At 67.5% G+C, this 13,089-nt stretch overlaps 1 protein-coding gene and 2 non-coding genes across 3 annotated transcripts; all 3 read left to right on the forward strand.

The window, feature by feature from the left end:
* The first annotated feature begins 986 nt into the window (after positions 1-986).
* H696_00033 (hypothetical protein) lies at positions 987-10,591 on the forward strand. Its single transcript, XM_009493869.1, has 4 exons — positions 987-2,681; positions 3,045-4,724; positions 4,887-9,668; positions 9,818-10,591. The coding sequence occupies exons 1-4, from the start codon at positions 1,115-1,117 to the stop codon at positions 10,402-10,404; spliced, it is 8,616 nt and encodes a 2,871-aa protein (XP_009492144.1). The 5' UTR covers positions 987-1,114; the 3' UTR covers positions 10,405-10,591.
* Positions 10,592-10,766: 175 nt separating this feature from the next.
* Positions 10,767-10,845, forward strand: H696_00034. The gene has a single exon. It is a non-coding gene; the product is annotated as a tRNA-Leu (tRNA).
* Positions 10,846-11,602: 757 nt separating this feature from the next.
* H696_00035 lies at positions 11,603-11,681 on the forward strand. The gene has a single exon. It is a non-coding gene; the product is annotated as a tRNA-Leu (tRNA).
* Positions 11,682-13,089: the final 1,408 nt, after the last annotated feature.

Consider the following 13,089-nt stretch of genomic DNA (forward strand, 5'->3'; position numbering starts at 1 on the left):
CACATTGCTTTTTTTGCCGGCCCCCCGTGGATTGCAGAGGAACCGGGTCTGTGGGGAGGAGGGGTCTTCCTCCGTATGGTATTTCCTCCGGGCCTCGGTCGCGTGCGACAGGGGCGGGGTATTTCGGCCGGATGGGGGGGGGGGGGGGGCGGGCGAAGGATGCCCCGGACAGGAGGAGGCTCGGGCACCCCCCCCCCCCCCCAAGAGGACGGCCCATTGCGGTGGGCGAGAGGCGACACTTGCCCGGCTGAGCGTGCATGTACACGCATGCGCCCGAGGCAGCCAACCAAGCGCCCCACGTGCGGCCCCTGATCTTTCCACCCCAGTTCCTGCCCCGGTCGGGTCCGCCGCAGGCCGCCGGTCCCGCCGACGCCATGGCGAAAGCTGGCACCTGGTGTCAAGTGCCAACCTTCATGGCGCCTACCCCTGGATCCGGAGGCGAGCCCCAGCCTGCGGCCGGGGCGCTTCCGCGCGCGCCTCCACCGGGCCGGCTCCGGTATGTCCCTCGCTCCGTGCCCCGTTTGAGAAGCCACTTTCTCTCGCTTCTCGGGCCAGTCCCCGGAAGGGGGGGGGGGGGGGGGCGTATCGCGGCGGCATATGCGCCCCGGGCCGGCAGACCAGGGCACCACAGGAGGCACGGTGGTCGCGGTTGTCATCGCCACCCGGCTGGGGGGGGTGCGGGGGGGGGGATATCGGCGCAGTCAACCGGCCGCGAGGTCTGGGCGCCGATTCCCACAGGACAGTCCCACATTCTCGCCCGGCCTGTTTGGGGGGGAGGGGGGGTGATCGCCGAAGTGACCCCCGCAATCCCTCCCCCCCTCCGTGGCCACCTGCGAGGAGGAGACCCGGCCCCAGGGCCCAGGAGGCGCCCGGGGAATCATGCAGCCGGCCCGGGGTAACTTGTGTGGCGGCTCCCAGGCCCCCGCACCCCCAATCATCGCGCACCCCCCATCCCCCCCCCCCCCCCCCCCCCCCCGCCCCTCCGCCCGGCCCCCACCCTGCCCCCCCAGCTTCTGGTCTGCGGGGGCCTGTCTGCCTTTTCGTTCGCACCTCTCATCCCTCTCTCCCCCCCCGCCCCCATCTCCCGACTCCCGTGGACGCCCACGCCCGTGCTATGAGCATGCGGCCTTTTGGGCCTCGCTCCCGGCCGCCACCCAGCCGGCCACCTGCGATGGCGCTGCTGCTGCTGCTGCCACTGTCGATGCTACTGGCACTTGCGAGCCACCCCTCCGCGGTGCTGGCACATCACCCGACGTCGCCACCCCCGACGCCCTTCAATCCGGAGTACCATCTGCTGCGGCGCATTGCCCAGGCACCAAGTGCCCTGCCCCCGGGGGATGTCTCCCGAGCGGACATTCGCTTCTGCGACTTCTTCGATGCCGACCGCATGATCCTCGGGCCGGGGGATGGCCGAGATGACCTGAGCTACTTTGGCTCGGTCTATACGACCGGCTCATCCGACAGGCCGGCCCTCTTCCTGTCCGGGTCCGATCGGGCCGCTTGGTGCCCGGATCGGCGCTTTGTCGGCGATCTCGCGACGCATCCATTGATCCGGCCCGATCCGGTGATGTCCAATGCCTTTGGCCACACGGTGGCGGTGGCCGGCCTGCAGCCAAGCACCCTGCTGCTGGCCGATGGCGCCGGCCGGACGGTCAGCCTCCCGTTGGACTCGCCCGTGGAGCCGGCCCTGCTGGCTGACCGCCATGATCCCCGGCCTGACCGGCCGGTTTTGGTGCTATCCATTGACCGGTCGCACGAGGGGCTCACCTTGCGCCCTCTCGGCCCGATGACCGCCCACCCGTTGCCCGTGCGGCACTTGGCCCCGCAGCTCGGGCGGCTGGACTTCCTCCGGGCCACGGACATGGATGGCGATGGCCGAGCGGATGCCGTGCTGGTCGCCGAGGCCCCGTCCCCCGGCCCGCTTGCCGGGCATTCTCCCACCCAGCAAAGTGTCTTTTGGCTGAGTCAAGTCGGCGCCCGAGGCCAGGTGGCCCACTTGCAGGAGCTCCTCCGCCTGCCGGCCGGCCTGCGCGTTGGCCAATTGCTGGTCGGGGACTTCGATGGAGACGGCCTGCCCTCGGATCTGGCCATCATCTCGGGCCTCGGGTCGGGCATCCCCCCGCGGGTGACACTTCTCCTGTCGTCCAATCTCGCGGCTCCGGTGACCCTGCCGCTGGGCGACATGTCGGCCAATGACCCGGCACTTCGAGCCACACCAGCGGCACAACTCCATCCCAAGGCCGCCACCGGCCGACTGAGCGGCCATTCCGCCGACGACTTGGTCCTGGCATTTGGCTCGCGGGTGTGGCTGCTTCCGGGGCCGATCCGCCCGGACGCCCAGCCTGCCGAGCGCGGCCTCAAGCACGCCGGCGCACGCCCCCTCTTGCCAGACCACTCGTCCACGTCGGGCGTCTGGCGGTCGGTGGCCATTGGCGACTTCGATGCAGATGGCCACCCGGACTTGGCCCTGGCCCATTCGACCACCGGCGGAGACATCTTCCTCCTGAGCCAGGTGGCTGCCACGCCCCGGTGCCTGTGTGGCCCGGCCGGCGTGTGCCAGCGCGCGCGTGGTGCCTCCTTCTACACGGCCCCCACATGCGCCTGCGAGGACCCGAGCGCCGACCCGGACTTCCCCCTGGCCCCGTGCGAGTTTTGTCGTGTCGGACACTACCGTGCGCAAGGTGCGTTTCCCCCCTCGCGGCCGCCCTGCCTGTGGGTTTTCTTCTGGTGGGTGTCTCGCTCCTCACTGGCATGCTTCCTCTTGGCTTCTCTCGCCTGGCCCTCCTTTTCCCGTCCCCTCTCCTCCCTGTGTGTCTCTGACCCGCCCCCGCCCCCTGCCTCCCGCCCCCCGCCCCCCGCTCTCCGCCCCCCGCCTTCCGCCTTCCGCTCTCCGCCCCCCGCCTTCCGCCCTCCGCCCCCGGCTCTCCTGGCTCTCCCGGCTCCCCCGCTCCCCCGCTCCCCCGGCTCCCCCGCTCCCCCGGCTCCCTCGGCTCCCCCGGCTCCCCGGCTCTCCCCGCTCCCCCGGCTCCCCCACTCCCTTGAAGACAATCGCTGTCGGCCCTGTCACAGCACCTGTCGAGCATGCTCCGCTCCCGGGGAGTATGCATGCACCGGATGTGCCGATGGTCGTTTCCTCGAGGCCGGTCGATGCCGGAGTACCTATCACCAGTCTCTGGTGGATGTGTCCACTCGGCGCCCGACGTCGGTTTACTACCAGGCGGTGCCGGAGTTCCTGCACTACATCTTCGGCGCCGAGGCGCTCGAAGTGACGCAGCCCCACACCGCTGGACCGGCCAATTTGCCCACCATCCAGGAGCTGGCGGATGTGGAAACACTGCGGCTGCCGTCTGGCTCCTTGGGCAATCACCCCGAAGGGTTGCTCCTCTTCCCGGCCGAGGGCGACCAGACATCTGCCAGTGGGGTGGCCTTGGCCTTCGCGGTCCATCCCCTCGGTGGGGATCTCCTGATGGAGAAGATGGAGGCCCACGCCGCCTGGCAGCCGCGCTACCTTCGGCCATTGTCCAATCCCTCGACGGGGCCCACGGCTGTCGTGCTGCCGGATGATGAGCATATGCTTCTTTGCTCGGGGCCCCACCCCAAGGACGCGCCCCTGTGCACCGGGGTTCATCGAGCTGGCCTGCCGACAGCCGGTCCTGGCCGGCCGCATGCACAACACTTGCGCATGGGCCACATCGCCGGGGGCCACCTGGCGGTGACGCTGCTCGGCTGGCATGGACGTCGGTGGCTTGCCCCGGCCAAGGCGCATGTCCACTCGACCGCATGGCTGGCACTGGACCAGGACCCGGGTGCCAATCAGCCCGAGCGCCTGGTCATGCTGGTCAGCACTTCCGGCAAGCCGGATGGCAAGAATTGCCAGCTGCTTTGGGTGCCGGCCACCAGCCATGAGCACCATGCCCCGGCCGGGACCACCCTCGGGCTGCCGCTCATCGAGGGGGATGTCCCCTGCGGGCAGCTCCATGTGGTCGGGTCGATCGCCGGGCCGCGTCCGGGGCTTCTGCTGGCGGTGAACCAGCCGAGCCCCGGGTCGCCGCTTTTGTGGCTCCTGCGCAATCGCGCCCTCGGTCAGGAGCACCGGCCGCGCTTTGACCGGCCGATCGCGGTTCTGTCTCCCAGCCACTTGGGCTACGCCAGCAACCGAGCCCCGAAGGCCTTTGCCGTGGAGGTGAATCCCCGCCCTGCGCCGGCCGAGGTCCAGCGGCTGTTCCTGTGGGATGGTCAATGGGCCTTCGTGGCGGATTTGCGCCAGACCGACAGCAGCGACCGTCTGGCTGTCAACCTGGAGCCCTTTGTTCCGCGCCACCAGGATGGCCGGGTCTTCGCGGCGCTGGCCGACAATCCCACGGCCACCCGGGTGCGGGCCTTTGCAGCGGAAGGCCCGGACGCCCCGCCCACTGTGGCCCTCTACAACTCGGTGTCCGGTGCGCTGGCGGTCTTTCGCCTGGCTTCCCCCGAAAATGGCTGTGGATGCGGCATGGTCGGGCAGTGTGACCTGCCGGCCAAATGGCGTCTTCAGCTTGAACGGGGCGATTCGCTGGCCGATGCCCTGCACGGCGGCGGCGGCGGCGGCGGCGGCTCGGGGAACCCTGCTGCCCCGACCAACCTCCAGGTTTCGGACTTGTGTCGGTGCTCGTCCGGCCTTGCCAGCTTGGGGTCGGACGTGGCCCCCCTTTGCACGTGGTGCCTATCGCGCGATGAAGATGGTGGTGCGCTCCCCCCCCCCCAACATGCGGCCACTTGATTGCTGGCCCTGCATCGGCCTCTTTTGCCTTTGTTTACTGACCTCTTGATCTCCGAATGTGCGCACGCACGCGCACACGCACATGACATCGATGACACCACCCTCACCGCCATCCTCCTGACAATAGTCTGCACAACTTGCCACTTCGAGCAATGTCGGCTGTGCATTCCGGAACGCTGCCTCGAGTGCGAGCCCGGGTTCGTGCTGACCACGGATGGCCAGTGCCGGACAACTTGCTCGGACACCGACGACCAGCCGTCCGAAGGGGGCCGCTGTGTTGAGGCCTTGCCTGGTGAGGTGTTCGAGCTGCTGGATGACTTCCCGCTGCATGATTCGTGGGCTCAGCAGCAAATCGCTGGGCTGCACTTTACTCGTCCGGTTCGCCTGGGCGCCGACGCCGGGGCTCTGCAGCCGGTGGCCGCGGCGTCTCCGCATCTGCTGGTCATGTCACGCAGTGGGTCGGCCCTTCGGGCCGATGCCATCTTCGTGCCAGTTGGCCACCTTCGCGTGGATGGTCTGCCGGCCCAAACGCGTGTCATCAGCGTTCCGGATGTTGTGCAGCATCTTACCGCGGAGAATGGCTGCCCTCCGAGCACCGGCGATGAGGAAGACAGTGAGGCCCAGGACAGCGACGCCCGCAGTGACCAGAGCGACGAGCACAATGATCAAAGCAGCGGCGATGACGGCCAGAGCAGTGGCGATCAGAGTGACAGCGGCCATGAGACTGACGGCGGTGGTGACAGCGATTGCGGCGATGATACCGATGACGACGACGACACCGACGACGACACTGACGACGACACCGACGACGACACTGACGACGACACCGACGACGACACCGACGACGACACCGACGACGACACCGATGATGATGATGATGATGATGATGATGATGATGATGACGACCAGGGCGAGGACGACCAGGGCGGCAAACCCAAGCCGGGCAAGCCACGCAAGCCAAAGCATGGAAATGGCGACGATGATGATGATGATCAGGGTGAGGACAATTTCGCCGCCCTCGCCACCGCCATGAACTCGGGGGACCTGGTGCCGGCACATGCTCTTATTGGCACCCCTCGGGCATTTGTCCCCCGGCCTTGGCTGACGCGTCTTCAGGAGAAACGCGCGGCCAGTCGAACGGCAGATCTTGACGCCCCGGCCGCCCCGACCGACGAGCATGGCGACGACATGATGCATATCCTCCTGCCATCGAATGGGCCCCGGTCGGCGGTGGAGAACTTCGTCTTTGGCGATACGGCCACTTTCGGGGACATCATCCTCCAGCTGTCGAGCGACTTGAGGGTTGATTTGTGCCCCGGCGACACGCGGGTGCTCGCCTTCCGACAGGGGCAAGCCCTTCCGGTCACGCCGCAGGTGGTGCTGAAGTCCCTCCTGCCCAGTGCGGCGCGTCGGCCGGGTCCCGCGCCCTATGGCCCGACCCGGCGACACATGCTGACCCTGCCCCTGCCAGAGCCACTGAGCGAGTACCTCTTCCCGCTGCTCCACCCGACCACCGAGCGCCATCCCTTCGTGTTCTTGCTCGCGCGGCTTGGTCTGTACGGCGTCCGGTCCCTGGTGACGGTGGCTCCGGCGGAAATCCTGGGCCTGGAGCCGCCGCAGGCGAATCCCACCAATTTCGTGTACATCGAGCAGCCGCTGCAGTATGAAATGCCGCTGCATTGGGAGTCGGGCTGGCTTCCGGGGCTGGCCACGCCGGACCTCTTCGTGGCGCTGGCCGTGTCGGACTTGACGACCTTCATGCCGGAATTGGCATCTGACCCTGCGGCGGCCCATGCCCAGTCGGAGGACTCCGGCTCGCGGCCAAGCTCCAACACGCCGGCCGGTGTGCTGCTCTATTCGGCCAGCACGGGCACATGCGTGATCCCCCTGCCGTCGGCGCCCGAGAGCCTGGTCCAGCCGGTTGTCTATCGGCCGACCCTGGGGGATCGGCCCTGGCTGGCATTGGCCTGGTCGGACGACCGGCCCAACAGCATCACATTGCATCCGATGGAGTGTCTGCTCGAGCGTGCATGCTGGCATCCCGGCATGGATCAGCCCTGGCTTGATACGCCGCCCGGGTCGGGCCTCGTGGCAGGCCGTCCGGACTTCGGCGGCTGCCCGGTGTTGGTCCTGGAGCCGGCTCGGCTCTACTACGCCCCGAGGTTCTGGACCATGGACCTGAATGGTGATGGTCGGAGGGATTTGGTCGTCATGTGCTCCAAGGCGGGCCATGTGACGGGCTACGTGCACCGGAGTCCGGTCGAGAAGTCCTTCCGGCGGGTGCCCATGCGGCCGCAGCGGCCCTTCCTCGGCGGGCCGATCGATTTCCACTTGATGGATTTGGATGGCGACGGCCAGGTGGAACTGCTGGAGGTCGATCGTCAGATGGCCCCATTGCTGGTGGAAGTGCGTGTGTTTGGTCGGCCCGGCCCGGGGCCCGTCGCCTGTGCCGGGCACCTGCGCCATGTGGATCCCCGGCGTCCGGATGCCTGTGAGTGCATCCAGCATGCCATGCCCGTGCATCCGGGGGCCGATGATTGTGCCTGCCCGGTGGGCATGGCCCCGGAGCTTGGGCGCTGTGTCTGCCAGCCGGGCTACCTGCCGGTGGCTGACGAGTCGACCGGCATGCCGGTGTCGCCGGCTCGGTGTGCGGCCTGTCCCGGGGCCGGCTGCGCTGCCTGCTCGGCCACGCGGCCTGGTCTGTGCGCTGCCTGCTCCGGGGGGGCTGTCCTCCAGTCGGGCGCCTGTGTGGCCCAGTGCCTGGAGGGCTTTGCCCTGGCAAATGATGGCCGCCAATGTGTCCCTTGTCTCGCGGCCACGACCGAGGCCGGGAAATGCCCCAGCTGTGTGGGGAATCGCTTCCTTCCGGCCGGGGTGCCTGGCCAGTGCCACGATTGCCATGCCGCGTGCGCCGGCTGCATGGGCCCCTCGGCGTCGGAGTGCATCCAATGCATGGGCGGCTGGCTGCGAAGCCCCTCTGGCGAGTGTGTGCGCACATGTCCCGAAGGCATGGGCCCGGCATTTGTCGGGTCCGCCGATTGCCGGCCATGTGCCGATGCCGGCTGCATGGCTTGCGAAACGGCCCAGCCGGATGCCGTGTGCCGGGCCTGTCGAGCCGGCCTCCAGGCCGACCTTTCCGGCGTGCAGTGCATCCGGTGTGACAGCTCGTGTGCCACCTGCACCGGGCCCCTGGCCACCGAGTGTCTTACATGCACCGGGAAGCTGCTGCTGCATGGGACTACCTGCGTGTCGACCTGCCCGAGTGGGACATTCCGTCCGAGCGGTGCTCCCGGGTGTGTTCCCTGCTCGGCTGCCTGTGCCACCTGCTCCGGCTCCCCGACCAAGTGTCAAAGTTGCCTGCCGGGCTGGCGCCTGTCCAAGGGCAATGTCTGCACCCCGCCGGCATGTCCCACATGCACCTCTTGCGACTCGTCCTGTCAGGCATGCCATCCCGCCGATGATGGGGCTTGCTTGGCCTGCCGGCCGGGTAAGCTCCTGTCTTTGGATGCCACGTGTGTCGATGTCTGCCCGGCCGGGACATACCCCGCGCCGGGCGGGGACGCGTGCCTGCCCTGCCATGGGTCGTGTGCCACATGCACATCGCACTTGGCGGGGGCCTGTCTGTCCTGCCCGGCGGACCATGTCCTTGAGGGCGGCCGCTGCCTGCCCTCCTGCCCCTGCCTGGGCTTCTTCGAAGTGGCCATGACCCTGTCGGAAGGGGGCCGCGAGTGCCAGGCATGTGCTGCCTCCTGCTTGACATGCACCGGCCCGGGGGAGGACGAGTGTGACGTGTGCCCGGCCGGTGCCTACCTGCATGCTGGCCGGTGCCTGCCCTCCTGCCCGGGCGACATGACGCCGGTGGCTGGCAAGTGCACTGCCTGCCATGAAGGCTGTGCCTCCTGCTCGGGGCCGGCAGCCGACCAGTGCACTGCGTGCCGTCCGCCGACGCCCCACCCCTGGAAGGGTGGCTGTGTGTCGGAATGCCCGGCCGGGACCTTTGCCCAGGCGGAGGCCTCTCCATGCGAGGCCTGCGCGGCTGGGTGTGTGTCCTGTACTGGGCCCGAGCCGGGGCAGTGTGCCACATGCATCACGGGGATGGCCCTCCATCCGACCCATGGATGTGTCTCCGAGTGTGGCTATGGCTTCTTCATGGAGGCAGGCATCTGTCGCCCCTGTGGCCCGGCTTGCCAGACGTGCCACGGCCATGCCGACCACTGTACCTCCTGTGCGGGGCCCCTGCTGATGGCTCGGTCTCGAGCCACTTGCGTGGAGGAGTGCGACTTGGGGGAGTTTGTCGATGCGCTTGGCCCCACCGGGCCCACTTGCACCGGCTGCCATGCAACCTGCCATTCGTGCGACAAGTCGGCCGAGGCCGACAAGTGCCTTGCCTGCCGCCAGGGGCTGAGTCTCCTGAGCGGGGTGGGCTGCGTGGCGCTATGTCCGCCGGGCTTCGCGGTGGAGCATGGCGCCACGCCGGCCATCGGGGCCCGGTGTGAAGCATGTGCCGGCCAGTGTGCCAGCTGTCTGTCCCCGGCGCCGGCGGATTGCCTCCGGTGCCATGATGGTCGATTGCTGCTGGCTGGCGAGGGCATTTGCCTGCCGGCCGGCGAGACATCCTGCCCGGCCAGGTGGCACACCGATCGCCTGGCCAATGTGTGCCGGCCGTGCGGCGACGGATGTGCCGCCTGCCCGGGCCACCATGAGGACTGTGGTCAGTGCGATGAGGGTCTGCTTCCGGTGCGACTTGCCGGCGAGCACGGACCGCGCAGCTGTGTGGCCGCCTGCCCGGATGGCTGGTACGAGGGGGATGGCGCCTGCTGGGCGTGTCATGAATTGTGCGACACGTGTGATGGGCCCGGCGCGGGGGGATGCGGTCTGGTTGAAGCTGGCAGTGGAGTTGTCGGAGGATGTACGTGCTTCTTCTCTTTTCTTTTTCCCTTTTTCCTCTGCTTTTCCCGTTCCCCCCCCCCCCCCTTTCCGGTATCTCCGTTGCCTGCTCTTCCTGTCTTGTTTTTTTTTTTCGCGCGGCTGCTCGAATGCTGACGCACATGCATGTAGCCGCCATGCTCATGATTTTGGTCATTTGCCTGCCGGTGGTGCTGCTGGTCAACTTGGCCTTGGTTTTGATCTACATCCTGTGGGCGCGAGCCCGGGAGGCGAAGGCAAGCGAAGAGATCGCCCTGGCAGCGGCAAAAGAATCTGCCGCCTCCGGCACCACTGCGGATGCTGCCAATCAGGCCTCCGATGCTGAGGACGCCAGCCCGGAAGATGCCGCAGCCACCGATGGTACCCCTGACCATCCAGCGCCATCGAGTGCTGCGTCTCCCGATGTTGCGTCTCCCGATGTTGCGTCTCCCGATGCTGCGTCTCCCGATGCTGCGTCTCCCGATGCTGCGTCTCCCGACGCGGTGTCTCCCGACGCGGTGCCTCCCGACGCGGTGTCTCCCGACGATGTGTCAGCTGCAGTGCCCGAGACACCCTCCACTTCCGAGCCTCCTGCCCCTGAGCCTCCCGCCCCCGAGCCTCCCGCCCCTGAGCCTCCCGCCCCCGAGCCTCCTGTCGCCGCGTTGTCTCCCTCTTCTTCCATGTCACAGGAAATCCCGCCTGGCATGGATCCTGCGGACATCCCGCTGGATGATTTGTGAATCCGACGCGTGCGCGCCTCGAGAGCGGCCTTCACATAAAGAGCATTTGCCTCCTCCTCCCCTCTTTCCCCTCTTTCCCCTCTTTCCCCTCTTTCCCCTCTCCCCCTTAGCTGGGCACTCCAATACAATCAGCAATGAATGCGCCGACTTTGGTGTGCCAGGGTGGCCATCGATTGCTCTTTCTTGCTTCCCGTGATGGGTGACTGCATGTGGCCCTTTGGCACGGAGGGACAGACCTGCCCAATGGGCTGTGAACGATGGACACCCGCTTGTGGAAGTGAGAAGAAAGGCGGCACTCCGCGCAGCTCCATCCAAAGAGCCACGGCTCTTGTGGCCGCGAGTCGCCGGGGCCTTCATCAGCTGGTTGGATGGCCGAGTGGTTAAGGCGCTAGTTTCAGGTACTAGTGGGAAACCTCGTGGGTTCGAGTCCCACTCCAATCACACCTTCTTTTTACCGGTGTCTCGCTTTTGTGTGGCCACACCAACGAGCGGCTGGAACACCCCGGTTCCGACATGCGTATGCTGACTCTGGCGGACCGGTGAGGAGAGTCCCGGCGAGAGAGAGAGAGCCCCCCCTCCTCCCCCCCCCGGAGGTGTCCCGTCCCGACAGAGAGTCCCTGCTCGGACAGAGAACCCGCAGCAGAGGGGAGAGGGCTGGCGATCTGCATCTTTGGGGGGGGGGGGGGGGGAGTCACACCGTTCCGGCGGGAGCGCGCGACATGCAGGGACAAGGTAGTGGGAAGGCGCGGTCTGCGCCAAGAGATTGAGCAGCCCTCAAGGTCTTGCGCCCTTGGTGGGGAGACGAGCAAAAGGAGGGCTGTTGGATGGAGGGGGAGAGGGTATGCCTGGAAGGGAGGAGACGCATGGGGCGGAAAGGGGAAAAGAGGGGGGAACGGATGGTGTGGATGAGGATCGACGCTCGCGCCACCTTCGCAGACAGGGAGAATGGTCCTTTTGACAGTCGCTCGCGGTGAGAGAGAGTGTGTGTGTGTGTGTGTGTGTGTGTGTGTGTGTGTGTGTGTGACCCAAGCTGGCGGAGAGGCAACACCCGGCGGGAACCGAGCAGGGCGGGCTGAGGCGAGTGCGGAGGGGGGGGGAGGTGAGCGGAGCGGAACGCCGACAACCGTATGCCGGAGGCGACTCTCCGGTCGCACGTCGAGAATAAATAGCCATTTCGCGCGAGCTGCTTTCACCAGCTGGTTGGATGGCCGAGTGGTTAAGGCGCTAGTTTCAGGTACTAGTGGGAAACCTCGTGGGTTCGAGTCCCACTCCAATCACACATTCTTTTTGGCAATCCGGCAAAAGCTGGGCACACTATTTTCCCCGACCCCGGGCTGAGACGGTCTTCTCCCGCGCAGGAAGGGGGAAGACAAGACAGGGGGGGGCCTTCTCCGTGCTGTGAGCGCGCCGATGACACGATGTGCTCGAGCTGTGGAGACGTTGGTGGCGGCGGCCCGGCCACGCCATCGACCGGAAAGTGTGTGCGTGTGAGGGCCAGGCCGACACCCGCATCGCGCCTGGCGAGGCTGACAGTTGAGGATGGCACACCCCGGTGCGCCTGGGAGGGGAACGCCTCAAGGAGGGGCAACTGCCAGGCGACGCGCTTGGGGCAGCCACATGGGCAGCAAAAGATATCAGACCGGTGGCGTGAGGCTCCCGCGTCCCTGTGGGGCATGTGCGCCTTGCCCTGCCGGCCGCCCAGCGATGGACACGGGCATGGCCGTGGTTGCTCGGCCGATGGCAGAGTCGACCCGGGGCCGCTGCGCGTATTCTCGCCAGGCCGTCCGAATGCCGAAAAGAGCCGACGACACATGTGCGGGTCCCGCGAGAAGTCTGGCAGGTGAGTGTCTTCCGGGGAGCGGGCGATCGCGGAACATCGCCCTCCTTTCGTGCCTGGGCGTGGGGTGGCCCGGTCCCCGCCTAGTGACCCATCGCCCGACCAGAAGCGCACAGCCGCATGGCAGCTTCCCCTCCTCCTGTGACCATCATGCCGCCCTCGACGCACCGTCGGGGCTTCGCTCTGCTCGCCTCCTCCGCGCTCGCACATGGCCTCGCTTCCCCTCGGCGCCGCCCCTCCGCCAAATTGGACCATGCTTCTTCGTGCGATCAAGCGCCGAGGAGATTTATTCTCCCCCCTTCCTCGTTCCGAGAGGAGGGGCGAGCACATCGCCCTCCAGCAAGGGGACCCGTCCAAGGACAACACCTCCCTCTTTCCCAGGTGTCTCCCTCCCCCCGGGCCCCCTTCCATGAGGGGGCCCTCCCTGCCCGCCCCCCTCCCCCCCCTCCCGCCCCCCGCCAAGGACACAAAAGGGTGCTCATTCTCTCGGCGCAGGTTGTGCCCTCTCGTTGCGTCGCCCCTGTATGTCGCTCCCGCCGGAGCTGTGTGACTCTCCGCCCAAAGATGCAGATCGCCAGCCTACCCTTTGTTGTGGGCGTTCTGGCCGAGGAGTGGCCCTCTCTCTCTCTCTCGGGACGGAACACCGCCGGGGGCTCGATGGGACTGTCTCCGGTCTGGGCTGGCACTGCCGCGAGAGGCAAAGTGGACAAGGGTCCCGATGACCAGCAGACTGAGAAAGGCGGGTTGGATGCGCTGGAGACAAGATTCCGCACGAGGCCGCGAGCGGGACCTGGGGGATCACAAAAAAAGGCCGCGACTGCGGCCCCCCCCCCCCCCCCCCCCCCCCC

This window comes from Fonticula alba, assembly GCF_000388065.1.
Source record: "Fonticula alba strain ATCC 38817 unplaced genomic scaffold supercont2.1, whole genome shotgun sequence".
Classification (NCBI taxonomy): Eukaryota; order Rotosphaerida; family Fonticulaceae; genus Fonticula; species Fonticula alba.

Coding starts and splice junctions, on each gene's coding strand:
- H696_00033 (XM_009493869.1), top strand. CDS start 1,115: ATGAGCATGCGGCCTTTTGGGCCTCGCTCCCGGCCGCCACCCAGCCGG. Junction 2,682..3,044: donor CGGACACTACCGTGCGCAAG/GTGCGTTTCCCC, acceptor ACTCCCTTGAAG/ACAATCGCTGTCGGCCCTGT. Junction 4,725..4,886: donor ATCGCGCGATGAAGATGGTG/GTGCGCTCCCCC, acceptor TCCTGACAATAG/TCTGCACAACTTGCCACTTC.